This window comes from Nicotiana attenuata, unplaced genomic scaffold, assembly GCF_001879085.1.
Source record: "Nicotiana attenuata strain UT unplaced genomic scaffold, NIATTr2, whole genome shotgun sequence".
Classification (NCBI taxonomy): domain Eukaryota; kingdom Viridiplantae; phylum Streptophyta; class Magnoliopsida; order Solanales; family Solanaceae; genus Nicotiana; species Nicotiana attenuata.
The window spans coordinates 323749-345998 of record NW_017670679.1 but is presented as its reverse complement, the minus strand read 5'-3'; the positions used below and the strand labels follow the sequence as shown (position 1 = coordinate 345998).

At 39.4% G+C, this 22250-nt stretch overlaps 1 protein-coding gene across 1 annotated transcript; it reads left to right on the top strand.

The window, feature by feature from the left end:
- Nucleotides 1–12719: 12719 nt before the first annotated feature.
- LOC109242210 (uncharacterized aarF domain-containing protein kinase At4g31390, chloroplastic) lies at nucleotides 12720–21161 on the top strand. The gene is made up of 14 exons (XM_019409065.1): nucleotides 12720–13267; nucleotides 13782–13988; nucleotides 14866–14955; nucleotides 15054–15200; nucleotides 15657–15821; nucleotides 15944–16084; nucleotides 16167–16346; nucleotides 16609–16804; nucleotides 18229–18356; nucleotides 18867–18938; nucleotides 20166–20278; nucleotides 20361–20508; nucleotides 20583–20652; nucleotides 20754–21161. The coding sequence occupies exons 1-14, from the start codon at nucleotides 13001–13003 to the stop codon at nucleotides 20816–20818; spliced, it is 1989 nt and encodes a 662-aa protein (XP_019264610.1). The 5' UTR covers nucleotides 12720–13000; the 3' UTR covers nucleotides 20819–21161.
- Nucleotides 21162–22250: the final 1089 nt, after the last annotated feature.

Genomic DNA, 22250 nt, shown 5'->3' with positions numbered 1-22250 from the left:
AATCCATGTTGGTCAACTTACAATCTAGGGCGCATACGTTGGATGTGTAAACAAGTTGTGAGTTATTAATATTGAAATTCATGTTGGTTAATAGATTATTTATAATATCTTCATTAACAGTCGTATCTTATCATCACCATTTGTAGGACAAAAATAAATGTGGTTTTGAAGAATGGTACGATAAATTCATTAACCAGGAGTACTACAAATCATGTTTGCTAAACCTATGGAATTGTACCAGGGAGTGCGAAATACAGATTTGGAAGCTCGAAAAACAACATGCGGCAGTGAATGAGCAACTAAAAGAGGAAGAAGAAGAAAATAATCGGTTGCAAGAAAAATTTCAGTGGTTAAAGCAGAGAATAATGGGCTATAGTGACTAAACGAACACATGGTTGTTTTAAGTGTCGATGCTGGCAATGATATGCCTACAATCATAATGTTGTAATCGGAGACTTCACAATTTACCCCAAAAGCTCCATTACTGATTGCGGGCACTGTCATTACATCGCTTGATTGGGATGAGTGTTATCCTGATGTTCCAGACTCATCGAGGGTTGCAGAGGATCATCCGGTGCGAGATGTGCATAGTGGCAGACATTTGATTTATGGCTCCGCATCAAGGGATGCTGAGAATCCTCCAGGCACAGAGAAGGAGACATCACATCCGCTAGAGACGACACAACCTTCATCTAGTCCAGTTCACCTGGGACTTCCCCAAGAGCATTGTGTTCCCACTCAGACGCAAGTTTGTTTGTGTTACCATTATTTTAAATTTATTTGACCTTAATTATTAGTCAGTAATATCTAATTTGTTTATATTTTTTAGATTTTGCCATCACCTATTACGGAGACGACATCATGTGATACACTATTGTCAGAGACGTAGGATCTTATTCAGGAGCCAGCGGAGACACTGGTTTGACTATAAATTTTTTTAAGCTATTATATTACTATTCTATATATTATATACTAAAATGTGCTAATATTTTGTAGCTTACCGCTAGCCCAACGGACGCCTCTATTGATCTTGCTAGCTTTCCAGACGATCATGCTGCAACGTATCCTTAGATAAAGAGGCGACGGGACGAGGATGATCTGGATAGTGTAGCCGGTCGGGATGATATGCCCCTCAGGCCATCCAACGCACTAAAGCATACAGGTTGTGGGACACATTGATATTTAGTTTGATTTGTAAATATCACATTAAATATTATTTTAAATATTATTGATGTTTTTACATTATAAGCTTTGTGTTTTTAGTTTTAGTCTTATTGATTAGGTTAATACTAGAACACAAAAAAATACGTCAGATTAACATACATTAAAATACGATAAACAAAACACATAATACATGAAATCTAAAATATAAAATAAACAATCAAAGTCACCCGGCAAATTCTCACCAATATCCTTCACTGGTGCCTTAGCTCCCCCTTGCTGGGGACCCCATCCTCGCCAAGCACCACGACCACGAGGGCCACTCCTTCCTCTCTGGCCACGCCTGGCCCATGATGGTAATCCTCAAGCGGCATATACGCAGCATCAAAAACTAATCGCGCATCTGCTCGTGCAGCTACCAATGTGGCAGTAGCAAGCTGAGAAACCTAAAAACCCTAATGGTGTACAAATGACGCTCTGTTGCCTACATGCTGCTGCATCTTCAAACCCATCTGGTAAAAACGGTGTAAGCCAATAGCCTGCATAGCATATAACATATTAATTAAGGAAGATAAGACAATCTAACATGAAACGTAAGTATTTCAAATAACATATCAGTTTCTCATGCCTCCCGGCGTATGGAATCACCCTCCCGATGATCGGGATTACCGATCAGAGTGCGAGTAACACGATGATACCAAGCCATGTACTCATGCTCACCGTCAATACGGTCATGTGGAGGATCTGACGGAATCATGACTAGTCTCAGATTCCAGTCCTCTATCTGGGCCTCTAGCCAGGCCAAGTGTGCTTGGACAACTCTGTTGCGGTCATCCCGCTCGTAACATGTAGCATGCCAACTAGGAGGTGCAAGTGTAAGCTATCTACGACCAAACTGTCGCAGGACTCTTCTTGACGGATGATTCTTGACTATATCGGGACATATCAGTGGGACCTCAGACATCCACATAGCTTGACCGCGTGAGCAACACTTTGGCAAACCGGTGATGAGCTCGTCGCTATATGTCCTCCATATGAACTATTTATTAAACGGTAGTATTGTAAGTAAACGCAACACAAATCAAGCATTATCAAACAAACTTAGTCAATTATTAACCCGAGTAGCTTCCAGTAGATTCAACAGATCCCTGTAAGAAGAGAGATGATGCCGATCCTCGACGTCGCGGGCGCGGCCTTGCCTATCTACCCACCTCCAATAACATGGTAGAAACGGCGGAGGTGGTGCATCTGGAGCTAGCGGTCGAGGAGGGGGCTACATCTGCAAGCATCTCTCCCAAGCCCAAACCTAATATTGATTGTGGACGTAAATTTGAGTAATTTTTTTTACTATATCTATTATAATCATGAAAAGAACTGATAATGTTATCACCTGCAGTTGCGGAATAAATCCAGCAACTTCTATCACTCTACCCATTGACGCCCTGCACAGCTGCCTATAAAGGTACGCTAGAACGGCTCCACCCAAACTGTACATGGGTAAGTGATCTAAGAGCTCCAGGTGATGCAAGAACCATAGGCTCAGTTTATAGGAATTTCTTCCCACTTTGTATTAAACTCGTGCTACAAAGAACACATAGAAACAACCTTACAAAAAGGAGTCAAAGACAACCAACACTCTGCCTTGAAAAGTCTGCATATCCTAACATATATATGCAACGTTTTTGGCTCACAGCCCTATACAAAACCTAGCAGTTGACATCCCCAACTGCAAGAGATTTTAAAATTCAAATTTCAAACAGACAACTGTCCACACCCCCATAGAGCCACTCAATGCTGAAAATAGGAAACTGCCCAAACTGGTCAACTGCCTTGCATGTGCATGGCACATGGGCGCAACCTTTGAATTTTGGAGCCAACAGGCCAACTCTGTCATGTCTTCGCGCAATCCCTCATGCAGCATGCCTTTTGTGTATGTCTGCCACTGCCTCATGCCTAGCTCGCCCATGACACTGCCTTGCTCGCGCCCATCTGCCTTGCCACACCCTTCCTTAGCTTGCCTTAGTTTTTCCAGCCTTTACTATGCTTCTACTGTCCATTGTCTTTGCCTTTCCATGGCCACGCCAATGCCATGGACTTTTCATGCCTTGGAACCTTAGACACATGTTGCCCACAACACCTGCCCATGTCGAACAACCTTGTCAACATGATGCCACGATAATCATAGGGCCGTGCCGAGGTCCATCATGTAAATCCCCCGTCACGCCCATGCCATGTTCGATCAATCAAGACGAGGGGCTAACAAACTTCCCCCACCAGATGAGCTTGTCTCCCTCGACGAGGCAGAATCCAAATACGCCTTGATTTGATCCTGAAATTGCCATAGAGACAGTCCTTTCTCCCAAGTTGCATCACACTCCTGCTGTCCCGTCCATCGACCAGGAACTCTGTCTGCATTTTCTTTTTTGCTTTGACCCAGCATACGATGATACAAAATCTTCTCAATAGTCTCCTCAAATTGCTTGCACTCTATTGGATGAGCACACTTTGGCACCACCTATGTCGGATCCTCAGCATCTTCATGGACCGTTTCAGGAAACTCACATGGAAAGTTGGGTGAATTTTGAGACTTTCCGGCAGATTCAGTCATTAGGCAACTTCACCCACCTTCTTTACAACTTCAAACGAGCCGTCATACTTTGGAATCATCCCACTATAATGCGCCTTGCTACTTATTTTCTTCCAATTCTGTGGAGTAAGCTTCAGCAACACCTTGTCACCAACATTGAACTCCATAGGCCGCCTATTTTTGTCAGCATTCCTTTTCATTCTTTTAGCCGCTCTTCTTAGGTTGTCTCGCGCCTCAGCCAACAACTCATGCTTGTTGCGAGCATTTCTATAAGCAGCAAAACACTTGCCCCCTGATTTCAACTGAGCAACTTCCAACGGTGTGTCAGGCTGTCTTCCCAACACTATCTTAAAAGGACTCATTTCAGTTGTCGAAGACCTGTGCAAGTTGTAACAAAACTGCGCACTGTCTAGTAACTCAACCCAATTCCTCTTATTAGCAGTCACATAATGCGTCAAGTACTCTTCAAGCAGATGATTGATACGCTCGATCTGCCCATCATTTGTGGGTGATTTGCAATCGAGAATTTCAAATCAGTCCCCTAGAATTTAAACACAACAGTCCAAAATCGGCCTGTAAATCTCACATCCCGATTACTCACAATATCCCTTGGAACCCCAAAGTGTTTCACAACAGCTTATAGAATAATTCAGCAGCTACTTCGGAAGAACACACAGTTGGAGCAGCAACAAAAATTCCATACTTTGAGAATATGTTTACCACCACCATAATTGATGCTTTGCCATCAACATTTGGAATCCTGCTGATAAAGTCCATAGAAACAAAAGCCCATGGACACTCTGGAATCGCTAGAGGTTGTAGCAAACCAGCTTCCTTCTTCTGTTCAAGTCACGACCCAAATTTTCCTCCGTTGGATATCGTGATGGCACCTAGTCTTAGGGACTAGGTAAGCCTGACAATTAAGTGAAACAATAACAATATTTAAATAACAGCTAACAATTTAATAAAAATATCTACAAAATTAACGATTTCCCAAAACCGGTAGTACAAGTCATAAGCTCTACAGAGTTTGCTACAACTTCTAAATACAGCTGTCCGGAAATAAGTAAAATAGTGTGAATACAAAATAGGAAGGTGACTCTGAAGCCTGCGAACGCAACAACAGGTTTACCTTGAGTCTCCACAGCAACGATCCGCACATCTACTAACGATCAAACACCTGGATCTGCACAAAAATGTGCAAAAGCGTAGTATGAGCGCGCCACAGCAGTGCCCAGTATGTATCAAGACTAACCTCAGTGGAGTAGTGACGAGGAACAATCAAGACACCTACTGGTCTAATAACTTGAACAAGTATAAGTATAGGAACAACGGAGTATGATATCTACATAAAGACCATGTGATATGGCTAACAATACAGTAATTTCAATAAGAAAGGAAACAACAATTATCAGCGGAACACCATCACAATGACACAGAAGAGTGAATGGAAACACAACCTAAAACCAAAATCACAGATACAACAAGGACAAGTAATAACACAGCAACTACGACCGCTTTCACATCAGGTTTTAGTCAACAAACTTCATGGGTCTCAATACCTAAACCCTAACACTTGGCATCCTGTGCCCTCATCACACCTCATAGTCGTACTGACAACTCACGTGCCAAAAAGAGACATCCTCACATAGAAGGCAAGTAAATAAGTGTGTGCATATATACTCAACAATATCAAGAAAACCTCTTATTCGGTAAGGGTGCTTAGCTACGTGTATGCTTGTGGAAGTGTCTTAACATAGTTCATACCAGCTAGTAGGCATAAGGAAAAGAACGGACATCATGTAGAATATTTTCTCATAACTTTCACTAGATAAATCTCACACCGGTAAGTGTACCACTACACAAACATCAACAATAAGAATTCCCCCAGGCCATCACAAATCATCATAAATCAATCCCTGACAGAACCCACCTTGTCTCGCCACATGCGCAACCCCCCTACACACACATATATATATATATCCCGCCTTGTCACGCCGCATGTGCAAATATCAATAGTAATAATAGCACGACAGAAACCTCGTGCAACCCAATAACACTCGCACGGCAGAAACCTCGTGCATCACAATAAAACAGCACGACAGAAACCTCGTGCATCACAATAACAAGTACAACAACAACAATGACAATAAATACAAGAGTACAACAAGTAAATCAATTAAATAACTTTTTATCACAAGGAAACGGTAGAACTAGTTCACAAGGAATAACCATAAAAGAGAATACTAGGCGTAATAAAAACAGCTTAGCAAGGGAGGAAATAATATCTAACAACGATCCCACAATATACCGTTCAACAACAAGAGAGGTAACGCGAGTCGAATAAATCCAAATAAGGACATGTCACCTAAAATATAGGATATCTATACTTCTTTTAAGGTTGGGAAATTACGGAGAATATACAACAAATTCAATTAAGGATTAGCGGCGGGAAGATAATCATAACCTCAATTAAGACTAAACAATTGCAGGATGAGATAATTATAATTCCAAATAAAGATAAGTAGTTATGAAAAGATAGCATGACAATAGAAAAGGTAAAAATCTTCAGTTAAGTCAAATGAGCAATAAGAGTGAATCATAAAGCACTTAATTCCAATTAAAGCACGTAGAGGTAAAACTAGTAGATAGGAAACTCAATCATATCAAGAACAACTTTATACTCAGTGAATATAAGGACCTAAGAACCCTCAAAGACCATCTTCCACAAATAAGTCCGAGCACACACTCGTCACCCTGCGTACACGGACTACAATTAGCACAGGAGACTCAAATCCTAAGGGGAGATTCCACCACACAAGGTTAGGCAAGATACTTACCTCAAAGAAGACAAACTGATACTCTAAAATGAACTTCTCGACTGAAATGACCTCCAGACGGCTCAAATCTAACCAAAACAACTTTAAAGCACAAATAAAACTCATAAGAAACTATTCTGGATCATAAAGTCTTAGTATATATCAAAACCTAAAAATCGACCCAAAAGTTGACCCCCAGGCCCGCACCTTGGAACCCAACAAATTTCACAAAACACGAACACCCATTCCAATATGAGTTAAACCATACAAAATTTATCAAATTCCGTACCATTTCGCCCTTCAAATCATGATCTTTCATTTTGAAAATTTTCTTCAAAAACCTCCATTTTCTTCAACTTAAAACACAAATTAAATGATAAAAATAAAGATAAAATCACGAAATATAACAAATTCTAGGTGAGGAACATTTACCCAATCGTTTTGCTTGAAAAAACCACAAAGAATCGCTCAAAACCGAGCACTACAAGTCAAGATATGATAAAAATGGTCTAACCCTCGATTTGGAAGATATATTCTACTGCCCAGGTGTTTATGCATCGCGATCGCGGAAGAATTAATGCAATCACGAAGAGAAATTTGGCTGCCACAGATTTGCACTACGCGATCGCAGACAGACCAGTGTGATCGCGAAGAAGGAAAAATGCTGAGGCCAATACTGCACTATGCGGTCGCGAGGTGATGCATGCGATTGCAGAAGAAAGAAGGGATTACGCCAGCTATTACGACTAAGCTATGCGATCGCGGGATCTGAGATGCGAACGCGGAGAAAGAAGAAGCATAACTACACGATAACGGACTAGAATATGCGAACGCAAAGAAGGAAAACTGCTAGCCACCAAATAAGCCTTCGCGATCGCATAGAAGGGGACACCAGAAGACAGAACATCAGTTCAAAATAGGAGGAAAATACCCGTAGCCCATTCGAAATACGCCTGAGGCCCCCGGGACCCAGTCTAAACACACAAACAAGTTCCATAACCTAACACGGACTCGCTCGAGGTCTCAAATCACATCAAACAACACCGAAAATGCAAATCGCACCATGAATTGAATTTATGAACTTTCAAATCTTCCAACTTCTAAAACTCGTGCCGAAACCTATCAAATCAACCCGGAACGACGCCAAATTTTGCAGACAAGTCCAAAATGACTTAACGGAGTTGTTCCAACTCTCGAAATTGCATTCTGACCCCGATATCACAAAAGTCAACTCTTGGTTAAACTTCTCCATTTTCCAAACTTCAACTTTTCCAACTTTCGCCGAAATGCTCCAAATTACCCTACGGACCTCCAAATCCAAATTCGGACGCATGCCTAAGTACAAAATCACCATACAAAGCTGTTGAAATCATCCGTAACTCATTCCGAGGACATTTATACAAAAGTCAAAATCCCGGTCAACTCTCATCGCTTAAGCTTCAAAAATTAGAATCCTTCTTCTAATTTGACTATGAATCATCCGGTAATTGAACTCGACCACGCGCACAAGTCGATACACATAATATAAAGCTGCTTAAGGCCTTATGCCACTGACTGGAACTTAGATTCTCAAAACAACCGACCGGGTCGTTACAGTTCAGTCTTGTCAAGTTGACAAACTAGGCAAGTTTTCACATAGGCCTCAACATCATCTTTCATTTTTAGCCAAAAGTAATTCTGAGACAGCAACGTCAACATCCTTTCAAAAGCCGGACGACCTAAGGAGTATCACGTGCCTCCTTTAGAAGAGAACGACGCAATCAGGAACCTTGACGAACCACAATTCTCCCCCTTTGATGTGCAACAGATCGTCCTTGATCTAATACCGCTTAACTATCTCGTCTTTCACTTGATCCATCAATTTCACATACAATGGATCGTTCACAACACATAAATTGATTGTATCTAGAAAATCAAATTCAATTCGAGTAAGTGCATAAATTGCAGCAAATACCCTTTTGCGACTAAGTACATCGGGAACTTGATTTTGTTTTCTAGGTTTGTGCACCCAAACAAAGTCATATTCAGCCAGGAATTCTTGCCACCGGGCTTGCTTCGGACTCAATTTCTGTTGAGTTTTGAAGTAGGTATTAGCCATATTGTCCGTCCGCACCATGAACTTTGTTCCCAGCAAGTAGACTCTCCAAACTTGAAGGCAATGAACTACTGCAACCATCTCTTTCTCATGTGCAGAATAACGTTGCTCCGCAACGTTCGACTTTCTGCTTTCAAATGCAACCAGATGATCCTCCTGGACCAGCACACCGCCAAAAACATAATCTGAAGCATATGTGTGTACTTCAAATGGCAAATCAAAGTCTGGCAGCTTCAAGATTGGTTCGGCTGCAATGGCCTTCTTCAATGCATTGAAAGTCTTGTCACACGAATTCGACCAAACCCATTTGACATTCTTTTTCAGCAAATCCGTCAAAGGAGCGGCCCTTTTTGAATAGCCTGCAATGAACTTCCGGTAGTAATTTTCCAAGCCCAAAAATGATCTAAGTTCCTTTATCCTGCTTGGTGCTTGCCAATCAACTCCGCACTTGGTTTTCACTAACCAAATGACCTAGAAACTCTATCTCGCGACTTACAAATTCACACTTCTCAATTTTGACATAAAGTTGATACGCTCTAAATCTTCCTAACACTTTCCTTAAGTGAGACAAATGATCATCAAGGGTCCAGCTATCGATGACTGTGTCGTCTAAGTAAACAACTACAAAGTCATCAAGATACTTGTAAAGAACATTATTCATTAAATTATAGAAAGTTTCCAAGGCATTGGTTAGCCCAAACAGCATTACAAGAAATTCAAGACTACCATATCTAGTTACACAAGTGGTCTTAGGGGTATATCCATTGGCTATCCTAACCTTCCAATAGCCTGACCTTAGGTCTAACTTAGGAAAATAACTACCATTCGAAAACCTGTCCAACAGATCTTGAATCAAAGGGACCGGATACTTATTTTTGATAATTACCTTGTTCAACGCCCTATTGTAAACACACATGCGCAGCGTACCATCCTGCTTTTTATGGAGCAAAACAGGAGCACCGTACGGAGCCTTCGATCGTTGAATCAACCCAGTATCATGCAACTCAGACAATTGCTTCCTTAGTTCAGTCAGTTCCATCGGCGACATGCGGTAAGGAGGCCATGCATGTGGCAGTGATTCAGGAATGAGTTCAATCTTTTGATCAATCTCTCTCCTCGGTGGTAACTCCCTTGGAAATTCTAGAGGCATCAAATCTTTGAATTCCTTCAGCAAATCAGCAACACAATCCGGGACCTCAATGCACACATATGGCTTGACTTCAACGAGTGCAGCGAGGTAAGTCTCCTCACCCCTCTTCAAGCCTTTCTCAAATGCAATGGAAGAAATCAAATCAGCAATCTCAGCATTCTTTCTTTCATCCCTGTAGGGCCAAATACCTTTCACAAAGCCGGGGTTTGTTTCCCCCATGAACATAAGTCCATCCAAATGAGGAATTGGAGTGACTTTGTTCTTCTTTAGAAAATCAATTCCCAACAGCGCATTGAAGTCATCCAATGGCACATCAGTCATGTTCAACTTTCCAGACCAATGGCCCAATATCATCGAGACATCCAGCGCCACCCCATAACCAGGTTGCACATTTGAGTTCACAACCTTCATCTTTGTCGGACACTTTGTCACTTGCAGCCCATACTTTTGAACAATCCTAGAGGCAACAAAGGTGTTCGTGGCTCCGGTATCAACCATTGTCACGACACTCTTGTTTCTGATTTTGAGATCCACATACATTAGTGTGGAATAAGCATCTGCCAAATCATCCCCCGTAGCATTCACATATGCAACTTCTTCCTTGGCAGCAATTTCTTCATCATCCGCTACGTCACATAAGTCAAAGTGTTCAACAGCTGCAACGGATTCACATAGGCAGCAACTTCCTGTCCCTTTCCTTGTTTCTCATCTTCGGCAAGAAGAGCATCTATCTTCCCTTGATTTGGACAGTTTCGTGCATGATGTCCAGGTTTTTGACATGTCCAACAAACCTTTTCACCACCCGTTGGCCTATTTGTTTTTGACTAAGAAGCATCCATCTTGCCTTTGCCTTTGTCATTTCCATCTTTCTTCCGATTGTCCTTCCTCCAGTCCTTATTCTTCTCCTTTTTCTTTGGCTTAGAAGAAGAGGCAGGATCAGAAGTTAGACTAGCTGAGCGAAAATCCACCAGTGCGTCTGCTGCCGCAATTGCACTAGGCAGATCTTTAACTTTCTGCCTACGAATTTTGTTTTGTGCCCAACCCTGCATTTCGAAAATAAAATTGTGCAGTTTATCCTCATCCGACATGTTTTGGATGTCCAGCAACAAGGATGAAAAATCCTTCATATAGTCTCGAATAGAACCAGTCTGTCTTAACCGCTTCAAGCGATCCCTAGCAACCCAAGACGATTGTTAGGCAGAAACTTTTCCCCCAGCGCGTCGCGAAGTTTCTCCCAAGTATCAACATTGGGTCTTCCAGCACTTTCATCATCTGCATTTTTCGTACGCCACCACAGCACTGCATCTTCTCTGAAATAACAAACTGCCATGGTTGGTTTGTCCTTCTCTGGGACGTGAGCAGTAGAGAAGTAATGCTCAAAGTCCCATAAGAAGTTTTTCCGTTCCTTGGCGCCTCTCACGTCATCAAATGCCTTTGGCTCTGGAATCTTAATTTTGGTATGTTCTTCACCTCCTTGGGCACATTTGCAACAGCCCGTCGGAGGATCTGAATTTCCGTTTTAAGATCCTCGTTCTCCTTATGTAATTTTTCCAACTGTTCTGCAGTAGTTTCCTGGAAAGCCTGCAATTCCACCAGTTGTGTATCAACACTCTCACGAACGTATTGAAGTTTTGTGTTAATGCCATTGATCTGCATCAGAATATCCACCAGATCTAATGCGTCATCAGTAATTCCCACCAGCGCCTCCAACTTCTGAAGTCTTTCACGAAGTTCTGCATTTCCAGCCATAATAATTCCAAGATCTTGTCAACATTGCTCTGATACCAGTTGTTACAGGGTCAATTTTTTGTATTGACACTGCACGGCAGTCACACAATAATGACTCAGCCCTCTTTCTTTATCCCTCACGTTTTGGCTTAACACTTAGATTATGACAGCATATAGGAATCAGATAAGGCACACAGTTTATAGGAATTTCTTTCCAACTTTGTACTAAACTCGTGCTACAAAGAACACATACAAACAACCTTACAAAACGGAGTCAAAAACAGTCAACACTCTGCCTTGACAAGTCTGCCTATCCTAACATATATAGGCAACGTTGACATCCCTATCCAAAACCTAGCAGTTGACATCCCCAACTGCAAGAGATTTTAAATTTCGAATTTCAAAGAGACAACTGCTCATAGCCTCACATGGCCACTCAATGCTCAAAAACAGGAAACTGCCCAAACTAGCCAACTGCCTTGCATTGCGTGCCACATGGGCGCAACCTTTGAATTTTGGCGCCAACAGGCCAACTCTGTCATGTCTTCGCGCCAAGCCCTCGTGCAGCATGCCTTAGGTGCATGTCTGCCACTGCCGCATGCCCAACTCGCCCATGACATTGCCTTGCCGCACCCATCTACCTTGCCACGCCTGCCTTAGCTTGCCTTAGTTTTTTCGGCATTTGCTATGCTTCTGCTGTCCGTTCTCTTTGCCTTGCCATGGCCACGCCAATGCCATGGTCTTGTCATGCCTTGGTACCTTAGCCACATGTCGTCGTGCCACAATCCATACCCATCAACACATGTCCAAATCGGACAGCCTTTTCAACATGATGCCACATTAATCATAGGGTCGTGCCGAGGTCCATCATGCAAATCCCTCGTCACGCCCATGTCATGTTCGATCAATCAAGCCGATGGGCTAACTGTAAGCATATTACATGCGCTATACCTTAATGGGGTAACTGGCCGTTAAGGTATAGCGCATTAAACACATGCGCTATATATAAAAAAAGTCATCAATATTTTTTTGTGTGCCTTGAATCCAAATTTGCATCATTTTGGTTCCGGACTCCTAAGTTTGTCGTAATATGGAACCAACTTATGTCTTGTTTAATTAGAGAAACCCTCTTGCTGAAATTTATTTGCTGCCACAGAAAAGTGAAAAACTAGGCCAGAAATAACTAGGGTCAACGCTCCAAGCATACCGTACAACTTCTAAGAAAGCTAGTTAGTTACTTGAGTTTCCATCTTTCTGATCACCAACACAATATGTGGTCATCTCTTTTTGCCGGAACTTTCCAACTTGCATGACTTCTTGTAACTTAAAACCACCACATACATACATAAATACATACATGCACCTCTCTCTCAATTAATAATTATATATGTAAAATCCCAATACGCTCTTCAATTTCACCATATTATCTTCTTGATTTTGAGCTCCAAAATTAGAAGAAAATGGAGGGAATTTGCACTAGTTGCTTGTACTCTTCAATAACCCCATCAATTGAGTACAAAAGCAGAAGAAAACTCTTGAATTCCACTCAAAAACACCGAATTTCATTGCCAAGAATTTGTGCAGTGAGTAGTGTTTCTCCTACACAAAGCTCATCAGAGAAAAGTGATGCTTTACAAGTGAAGGACATATCTAGGATTAGCGCTTTGGAGCAACTTGATTTTGAACGTGGTGTTTGCGTTCCCTTTCGCAAATATTCCCCTGAATCTGTATGTCAATGACACTCTTTCCTTTTTAGTCCGTCCAGGAAAAAATGTCAGTTTCTATATTTAGAAACAGCTTAATCTTAAACACCTTTTGCCCATCTATTCTATAGCCACACAACTGTCCTTCTTAGACTTTTTTTAAGTCTGTCCAACAAAAGAATGACATTTTCTGTATTTAGAAACAGTTTAGTTTTAAAATTACTCCTAGTTGATTGTTTGCTGGAAAATTGATTTTAATTATGTGAATTGAATTCTGGTAATTAAATTTGTATATCTGATTAAGATCATTGTGATTATTTGAGTTTTTTTTTTTTTGTTTACTTTTGTTGATTTATTGATAAGTTAGTAATATATGAATTACCTCTCAATAGTTATTTACTCTAATTTTTGTAACATTTTAGCGGATATATTGGAAAATTACGTATGAGTTGGTGTGCTAGTCCTATGCGTTCATTTTCTTGATAAGGGCTTGTCTTATGTTCAATTTTGTGTGTTTATTGGAAATTTGTGTTTTTAGGTGAGAAACAAGGTGTTAGAGTCAAGGGGCCAGATTTTATCTTTGGTTGGTAGAGGAGTAGAGATTGTTTGGAATTTGGGGCTCTATTGGACTACATTGGTGTATGATTATCTGGTGGGCCGTGACGAAGAAGTTGTTCCTTTCCGTGCTCGGCAGCTGAGGACTCTGTTGTGTGATTTGGGACCTTCTTTCATCAAAGCAGGACAGGTTTGGTGCTTTTAAATTTCTAAAGTTCAAGAACAGTTGGTTATTATACTTGTGGACGAGTATCTTCTACTTGGAAATTGTAAACTTTGGAGTCAAATCTAAAGAAACTTTAAAATGATTCTGTACAAGTATGTATAGCCGAAGAAGTATTAAATGGCAGTTAACAATGAAACAAACTGCTAGCGGAGGAATATGCATTGTGCAAATATCTAGTAGATGACTGTAGAAATGCTAGAAAGTAGAAATTGCTGTACAATTGCTGAATTGTGTAACAATGAAGCATTTCATACCCCATTGGCTGGAAACTCCAATAGGCAGTGAAAGTTATCGTTGTTGCTCGGACTCTCCGAAAATGTTTGCTGTGTGTGTGTCGGATCCTCCAAAAGCATCCATTTTTGGAGGATCCGACACGCACATTTCGGAGAGTCCGCGCAACATATTAGTGACTCAGCAACATGACTATAAGCAAGGTGTCCGGTTTGCTAGTGTTCATCATTCTTTTTGGCATGAGTAGGAGTCTCATATTTTGGGTCAATCAGTGGCTTATTACTATACCACCAACATATTTAGAACTTCTAAGGGTCATTGCAGAAATAAATATTGCATGGTGAATACACGTCAATCCAAACTTTTAAAGGAACAAATGAACATTTCTGTTTTACACTATATAGTCAATACTACACTTGAACTTTTCTTTTTTTTTCCTGATATATAGTCAGTATTAGTGCAATATCCTGGACTTGTGCTCTGAATTTACTTCACTTGTTTAAGCATCATGATTTTTGCCAAGAATGTGCACTTAAGCTTAGATGTTATTTCCTATTGATTTCGCTGTTCTTCAGCAACTATAGTCATTTATTTATTGTATTTTTTACAGGTGCTTGCAAATAGGCCTGATATCATAAGAGAAGATTACATGAATGAACTTTGCATTCTTCAAGATGACGTTCCTGCATTTCCTAATCAGGTAATGAGATGACAAGTGAGGTGCAGTTGATGCATGCTTTGTTACATAGACCACTTTTCCTTTGAACAGAATTCATTGACAATGATGTAGAATTGTAGGTTGCTTTTAACATCATAGAAGAGGAATTGGGCCAGCCTCTTGAAGCTGTTTTCAGCAAAATTTCTTCAGAAACTATTGCAGCTGCAAGTTTGGGTCAAGTATACCGTGCTACTTTACGTGCTTCAGGGGAAGATGTTGCCATAAAGGTTTGGCCTTTTCCTGTTTGTCTTGCAATCTTTCTTTTCTCTCGCCTGGTTTTACTGCTAAACCATTGAAGCCAGTTCTCGTTTTGTCGCGGTGTCAACCGGACTTTCAACGATCTCCTTTTATAGTCATTTGGAGAAATACCTGTTGCACAACGAGTAACAGTAAAAAGACGATTGTCCATTACATAAATGGCTGAAAAATATCTGGATAGCCATTGGAAATAGTCAAGTAGTAAAAGCTCTATAGATTTGTTAAGGTCCGATATTTGAAACTTGGCAGAAATGTGTCAAGAGAATCCTTTGTCTTATCTAATCATTCCTTTTCTTTATGCTAGTTTCACCTTTAACATATATGCATCTCATTTGAAGCTTCTGGCTGTTTTCGAGCAATGAATTTAATTAACAATATGATGCAGTGGTATTCAAAATTGGGGTTTGCTCTTTTTGTTTTTTTAGGTTCAAAGGCCTCAGATAGAGCCTATCATCTACAGAGATCTTTTTCTCTTCCGCACTCTGGCTTCTTTCTTGAATGGCATCAGTCTACAGAAACTGGGGTGCAACGCCGAGCTTATAGTTGATGAATTTGGTGAGAAGCTATTGGAGGAGTTGGATTATACCTTGGTAATGCTGCACATTCCTCTTTTTGCAAACTGAATGGTGAAAGAAGTTTTGCTTATCTTGGAAGGCTTTCACGTCTGTATTTTCTAATATCCCTCCTTCCTTCTCTTTTTTTTCCCCTTTAGGAAGCTCGTAATATCGAAGACTTCTTGGAGAATTTCAAAGATGATCCTACTGTTAAAATACCTCGGGTTTACAGACAGCTTTCTGGTCCACGTGTTTTGGTAATGGAGTGGATCGATGGAATCCGGTGCACCGATCCACAGGTGTGGATCTTTAGAGTTTTCCTCAAATGCATGCTTTGGGATGTCTTCTTTATATTAATACGTTATGATTCTTGTGACTTAGGCAATCAGAGAGGCAGGAATTGATATAGATGGATTTTTGACCGTTGGAGTTAGTGCAGCCTTACGGCAGCTACTCGAATTTGGCCTATTCCACGGCGACCCTCACCCTGGGAATGTCTTTGCTATGCGTGACGGACGCATTGCGTATGTGGATTTTGGCAATGTTGCTGTGCTTAGTCAGGTAAATAATATGATGTGATTTGACTGTACTTCTCAGTGAAATTAGTTGAGTAACAATTTACAAGAGCAGCTCCTCATTTAGAAGTCTTAGGTTATGTACAATATGTTAGAAATTATTCTTTTTAACGAACAGGGTAAGTAAATACAAAATACTCATCGTCTCCTTGTGAATATAATGAAATACTCTCCAAATTTATCCTAGTTAAGTTCACTGAATTAAGTTAACTTAATTTGACTCTATCTGCATGTCTTCTCTTTTTCAGCAAAATAAACAGATTCTGATTGATGCTGTTGTGCATGCGGTGAATGAGGACTATGGCGAGATGGCAAATGATTTTACCAGGCTTGGATTCCTAGCTAGTGGAACTGATGTTGCCCCCATTGTTCCAGCGTTAGAAGCAATATGGCAAAACTCCCTTGAAAAAGGACTTGCTGACTTTAATTTTAGAAGTGTTACAGGTACCTTGAATTACATGCTTTGTTTCCTGTTAATTGCACTCTGCTTCCAACATCTACTTTTTTTTTTTGTTTTTTCCTGGGAAGCACATTACTTGGTAATTATGCTATTTGAAGTTGGCGCTAGGAGATATGCTAAGAATGAGAGACATTGTGATGCCCTAAACAACAAGCTCTCATAGTTCAGATCCTTATGACACCTAAAATTTGCATGCCAGCACACTTGGTTGCACCAAGTGAGAGATTAAGCTATTTTTTTGGTTTTAATGTTTTCTACTGTGTATTTTAGAAATTGATAACCTACTAATTTGAGCTTAGTATGTCTAAAGTATGACATTTCATGCTTTGACTGGTGCACGCTTGCCTCGGTTTATCAATTTGTTTTATTTGATTAGCATCCTTGACCTGGGAAGAGATTAGATACTATACAGTATTGGCCTGTGGTATGGCCCGAAATATTGTATTTGTAGCTTCACTTAGAACGCTTTAGTTTTTTAGAGATGAGAAAATATTTTGACTGGAAATTTGTGCTGCAACCTACCCCAGTGCCCTAACTCGTGTGATGCAAGGATATATACTTTATTGTATTCGTCTGTTTTGCTGATCAAGATGTTAAAAGGAGTTAGGTGCGTCTGGTAATTGGAAAATTCCATGACGAAGTCATTTTTAGTGTTTGTTCCGGAAAATATTTTGCAAGGAAATATTTTTACCAGGAGGAAAGTGACTTCCTTCACTTATAGGCGGAAGTCATTTTCCTTTACGATAATCCCAATTCTTTCTCCATATCACTTGCTCCAACCAACACTTAAATGTAATTTTCAACGTTTAATACTCAATGAAACACTATCCAACTGACATTAGTATCAATCCTTAATGAATATTGTTTTACAAAAATTATCTACTCACCAACCAAACACTGATAAATAAGTGAGGAAACCGCTTATTTCCCTAGAAAACATTTTCCTTCGTACCAAACACTTTACTTAATAGGTTAAAAGAAATTAGATATAACGAAAATACAGCTCTAAATAGTTCCTATTTTTTTTTCATCTGCTGCGACAATGCTTTGCAGACTGTATGGTTACTAATCTGTTTTGTTTAGTCAAAAACAAGCATTATGAGACTTTTATAGAGATTGACTATCCTATTTGTCTAACTGCAAAGTGGCTACATGGAGGCCTATGTTGTTAACCTAATTTGAGTTCAGTAACTCCTTGTGACCATTTGGAACATTTTATCTTCAATTATCTGGTTCTAATGACTGGCATATGTGACGATCAATTCGGCTAATTAAGATTGCACTAGTAATTTTTTATTCTTTGCTGTTTGAAGACTCCTGGATTTATCAATTGAAATATTTGATGTAAGTGCTGCCAGAGATAAAGTTCAATTTGGTCTCTAACAATGTAAATAATACTCTCATGCAGGCAAATTCAATCAACTAGTTTACAACTATCCTATCCGGATACCAGAAAGGTTTTCTCTCGTTATTCGTTCTCTATTAACTCAAGAAGGAATTTGTTTGACCCTGGAACCAGATTTCAAGTTTCTGGAGGTGAAACATCTAGCTTCTTATCTCGCAACTTTTGGAAAAATGCATGTTTACTATTATTTTATCGTTTAATAAGCCATTTGGTAATGCTGTTGGTCGGAAAACCAGAAAAATTTCTCCACTAATCATTTGAATAAAAATTGAACCTGTTGATCCGCTGACACTGAGTTTGATTTAAAAAAAGAAAAGAAGTATCACTCTGGACTAAAGTAGACTTTAGCTCATACTCATGGCCCCTTGAAAATTCTACTGAAGCACATTCTGTAATCTCTACTCTGCTTTTTAGACAGTGTAGCAATTAAGGCTACAGGCAAATTCAATTAAGCGATGAATTATAGGGCTGTTTTGATTTTTAGGCATTCACCTATTTTTGTCATGACATGTTGTCAAATAATATGAGGAGGCCTTCTGCTGAAAATATTTGATTCTAGTAATCTTACTCTTTTATGCATGCTATTTTGCATACATTTTTTCGTATGTTTATGCTATTAATAATCATGAACATCATTTCAGGTAGCCTATCCTTATGTGGCAAAGCGTCTCCTAACAGATCCTAACCCAGCTTTACGTGAACGCCTTATACAGGTTGGTAAATCATCTCTCATTTTATCATGCTTTATGAAGAGCGTAGTATTTTCTATTTAACTTCTTAGTCAACCTTTCTGAAACTTTTTGTCGAAGTTGGATGATATAGTGTTAACATATGAGATATTTTTATATGTTAATCTTTTAAAAAGTGTAAATTTAGACCTGAGATAGTTCTCGGTAAGCTATTCAAAATAAGTAAAGAATGAAGACGAAGAGTTGCATGAGTGAATGACATCATTCTGAGACATCCCTAAATAATGGTATTTCCAGTTCTATGGCTTATCTGACTTGACTTGTTGGGGACCATGGACCGGCAGTTATGATATATTTAACTTCTGATATTTATGGCTGACGCCTTAACTTTATCTGGAAATCAGTGTCAAATTTAACTATATGGAACTTGTACTCTATATTACCATTCATCTAGTTTACGATGAATTGTATATCCAGAGGCAACCAATAGGAAGTATGGGTAGAAATGCGACCATCCCGGATGGACATAAAGTTTATCTTGTAGAAAATGGACCCAATCTGCTCCATATAATCCTTTCTTTTGCAACTAGCGTCGTGTTCTGATAGGTCGGATCAGATTGAAGTTCAACTATTGATCTCGTGATAGCTAACTCGTGGATTATCCAGCTCAAGAGTCGAAATTATTTCTTTAATGGGAGAGTGGTCAACTTCTAAAACCATACTGTTTCATCAGATATTTGGTCAAAAAGTCATTAGGGTGACTCTTCTTAAACCATAGGAAGGCAGTGGCTAATTGTGGCTTTTTTCCCTAGCTAGGCATCTTTTCTTCTCTCTATCGATGATTTGCCGAGAACGAAATAGGGGCAGAAAATGAAAAGAAATGATAGAACTTGTCATGGGTCAGATATGTAGTATTTGGGTGGTCCATACCTAGTCCAACTTCAACTCATACATGGACTTCAAGAATTGTGTAATAGATATTACAACTTGATCCACCAAAATTTTCTTTCACAATACAGTTTATCCAAAGTTAAGGTGATACTGTTCCTTTGACACCACTGCTAACAATCTATGATGGAAAATGTTTTATTCAATAGTAGTTAGATTGACAGTAAAATCAAGAGGGAGGCTTTTCGAAAGAGTGTCTGATCGAGTCCGATCTGATCTTCCACATCAATTAGCGCATAGGTAGTTTCCTACGCAAGCTATTGACTGTATCTGTTTTCCTTCCGGATATTGTTCTCTTGTTAGGTTCTGTTCAAGGATGGTCTCTTCCAGTGGAAACGACTGGAGAACCTGATAACTCTAGCAAAGGAAAACGTTACAAAACTGAGCGAAAATCCTGCATTTCGAGGAAATAATAGGTAACTTCTTGGCAATCTTTGTTTGCGAAGTATAATTATCGTGTTCCACTGTTATCACACTTTTCTGGTATGTTTTTGTCAGAGGAACAAGCAAACAATTGAAGATTGAACAGAAACTAGACCTCACTGACACAATCAAGGATGGAGCTCGACTTTTCATACTTGATGAAGGAATTCGCAGGCAGCTTCTTCTTGCTTTGACCGAAGACTCCAAGCTTCACATTGAAGAAGTATGGAATATCTGATTGATACATAGTTGTCTATGTCGGAATATACTCAACTCTGATGCGATTGTATCTTGCAGGTAGTTGATGTATATAGACTGCTTGAAGACCAGGTAGATGTACCTTCAATGGCTTTAGGACTAGCTCAAGGTATAAGTCCATTAGCCTTTCCTCCAGTTACATACTAGTAAATCATACATTTTATAATATAGATGATTCATCGCGAACTTTACGTGTCTTAACTTTTGCAGACTTACCATCTGTTGCTCGAGATATATTGCTTTCATGGAGTGCCTCTGTACTATCAGACCGATAGTTCCCTTCTGAGTGCATTCCTCGACGCTGATAATACTTGAATATGTTATCCTTATGTAAAGTTGAGTTCTCCCTTGCCGCCCTTCCCTTCTTTCCCTTATTTCTTCTCCTCTTGGTCGCATTTTCCCCGTGGGATCCAGGTGGAATCTCCAAAGTTTTGGGTAATATATTTGTATAGTTACAGGGGAAGCAGTAAAGAGATGAAAGTCGTGTAATATGAGAAATTCGTGTTGATAACACCAAATTTTCAGAGGTAAACGTATCGAAAAGAAAGCATCATGTATAGCAGTGATTCTTATACAGTTCTTGTTTGCTGAAAATCGAGCACCTATTTTTCTTGATTTTATTTTGTCTGAAATGCTCATTGCAAGTTTAAATCCCCTTCTCACTATTGTTCTGCATATAATATGCCTTTTGGCATGTATAAACTAGGTCCCTGGATATATTAGTGGGAAAATTACACCGTATAGTCGTTCTCCAATTAATTGCCAAAAAAATGTATATATATATATATATATATATATATATATATATATAAATTATGCACTTTTTCGGCTACCGAATATAAATAATTTTTGGTGCAGGCTAAAAGTGAAAAAATCTATTATTAGTGCTTATAATGTTACCATGATGCAAACTATATCTAAAGACTAATCCATGCGACGTTGCCATAACTTTCATTAATTCACCTCGTATATAGATAGTGTTTTATTAACATACCTATATATTTAAATTAAAAACTGTAGAATATATATGAAGTGAAGACTAATTCATGAGAACTTTAAGTAGTTTTAACTTACACGTTGTTCTTAACTATTAATTAATCTCGCCTCTTGGTTCGTCTAGTGCGTGTAATGCTATCAAGATGCAAACCCCATTTTAATTGGTATGCAAATAAAGTAAGTACAAAATACTAAGTAATTATATGCGAAAATTATACTATAATTTTCGTACTCGTTTATTGAACATCTCTGAATGAGTAACACTATCTCTGGATGAGTAACACTATAACCAATTCAGATACTTCTTAACTTGTTAATGGACACATTGTTTTTTCAACTTTTCATGTCTTGTCGCTCTGATTGAACTTGAGTTAGGTAGGAAGAAACTGAAAGGATAATATATAGTTATAATGTTAGCATAATGTTGCGGCCAGGCGTACACGCAAGTATACATAGTCGTCAAATAATAAAATGACTAAAATTTTGATGTCAAACCCACAGAGACTTATAATTTAAATTAACTAGATTAAACTATCATAGTTATCTAAACAAGAATTAGATCCAAAAGTATTTGACTCTAACTAACTAAAATAAAAATGACAAATACCGAACTTTAAACATATGAAGGGCAGATTGATGAACACAATCTAGGGTTATGGGCTTGTTTGCAACAAATTTTGTCGTGATACAAAAAATAAACTGCAATCACAA

What these genes read in the sequence shown, in the direction of transcription:
- LOC109242210 (XM_019409065.1), top strand. Translation starts at nt 13,001, where the DNA reads ATGGAGGGAATTTGCACTAGTTGCTTGTACTCTTCAATAACCCCATCA. An exon ending in CAGATTTCAAGTTTCTGGAG is followed by an intron (nt 18,357 to 18,866) that starts GTGAAACATCTA and finishes ACATCATTTCAG; the next exon opens with GTAGCCTATCCTTATGTGGC. An exon ending in GCATTTCGAGGAAATAATAG is followed by an intron (nt 20,279 to 20,360) that starts GTAACTTCTTGG and finishes TGTTTTTGTCAG; the next exon opens with AGGAACAAGCAAACAATTGA.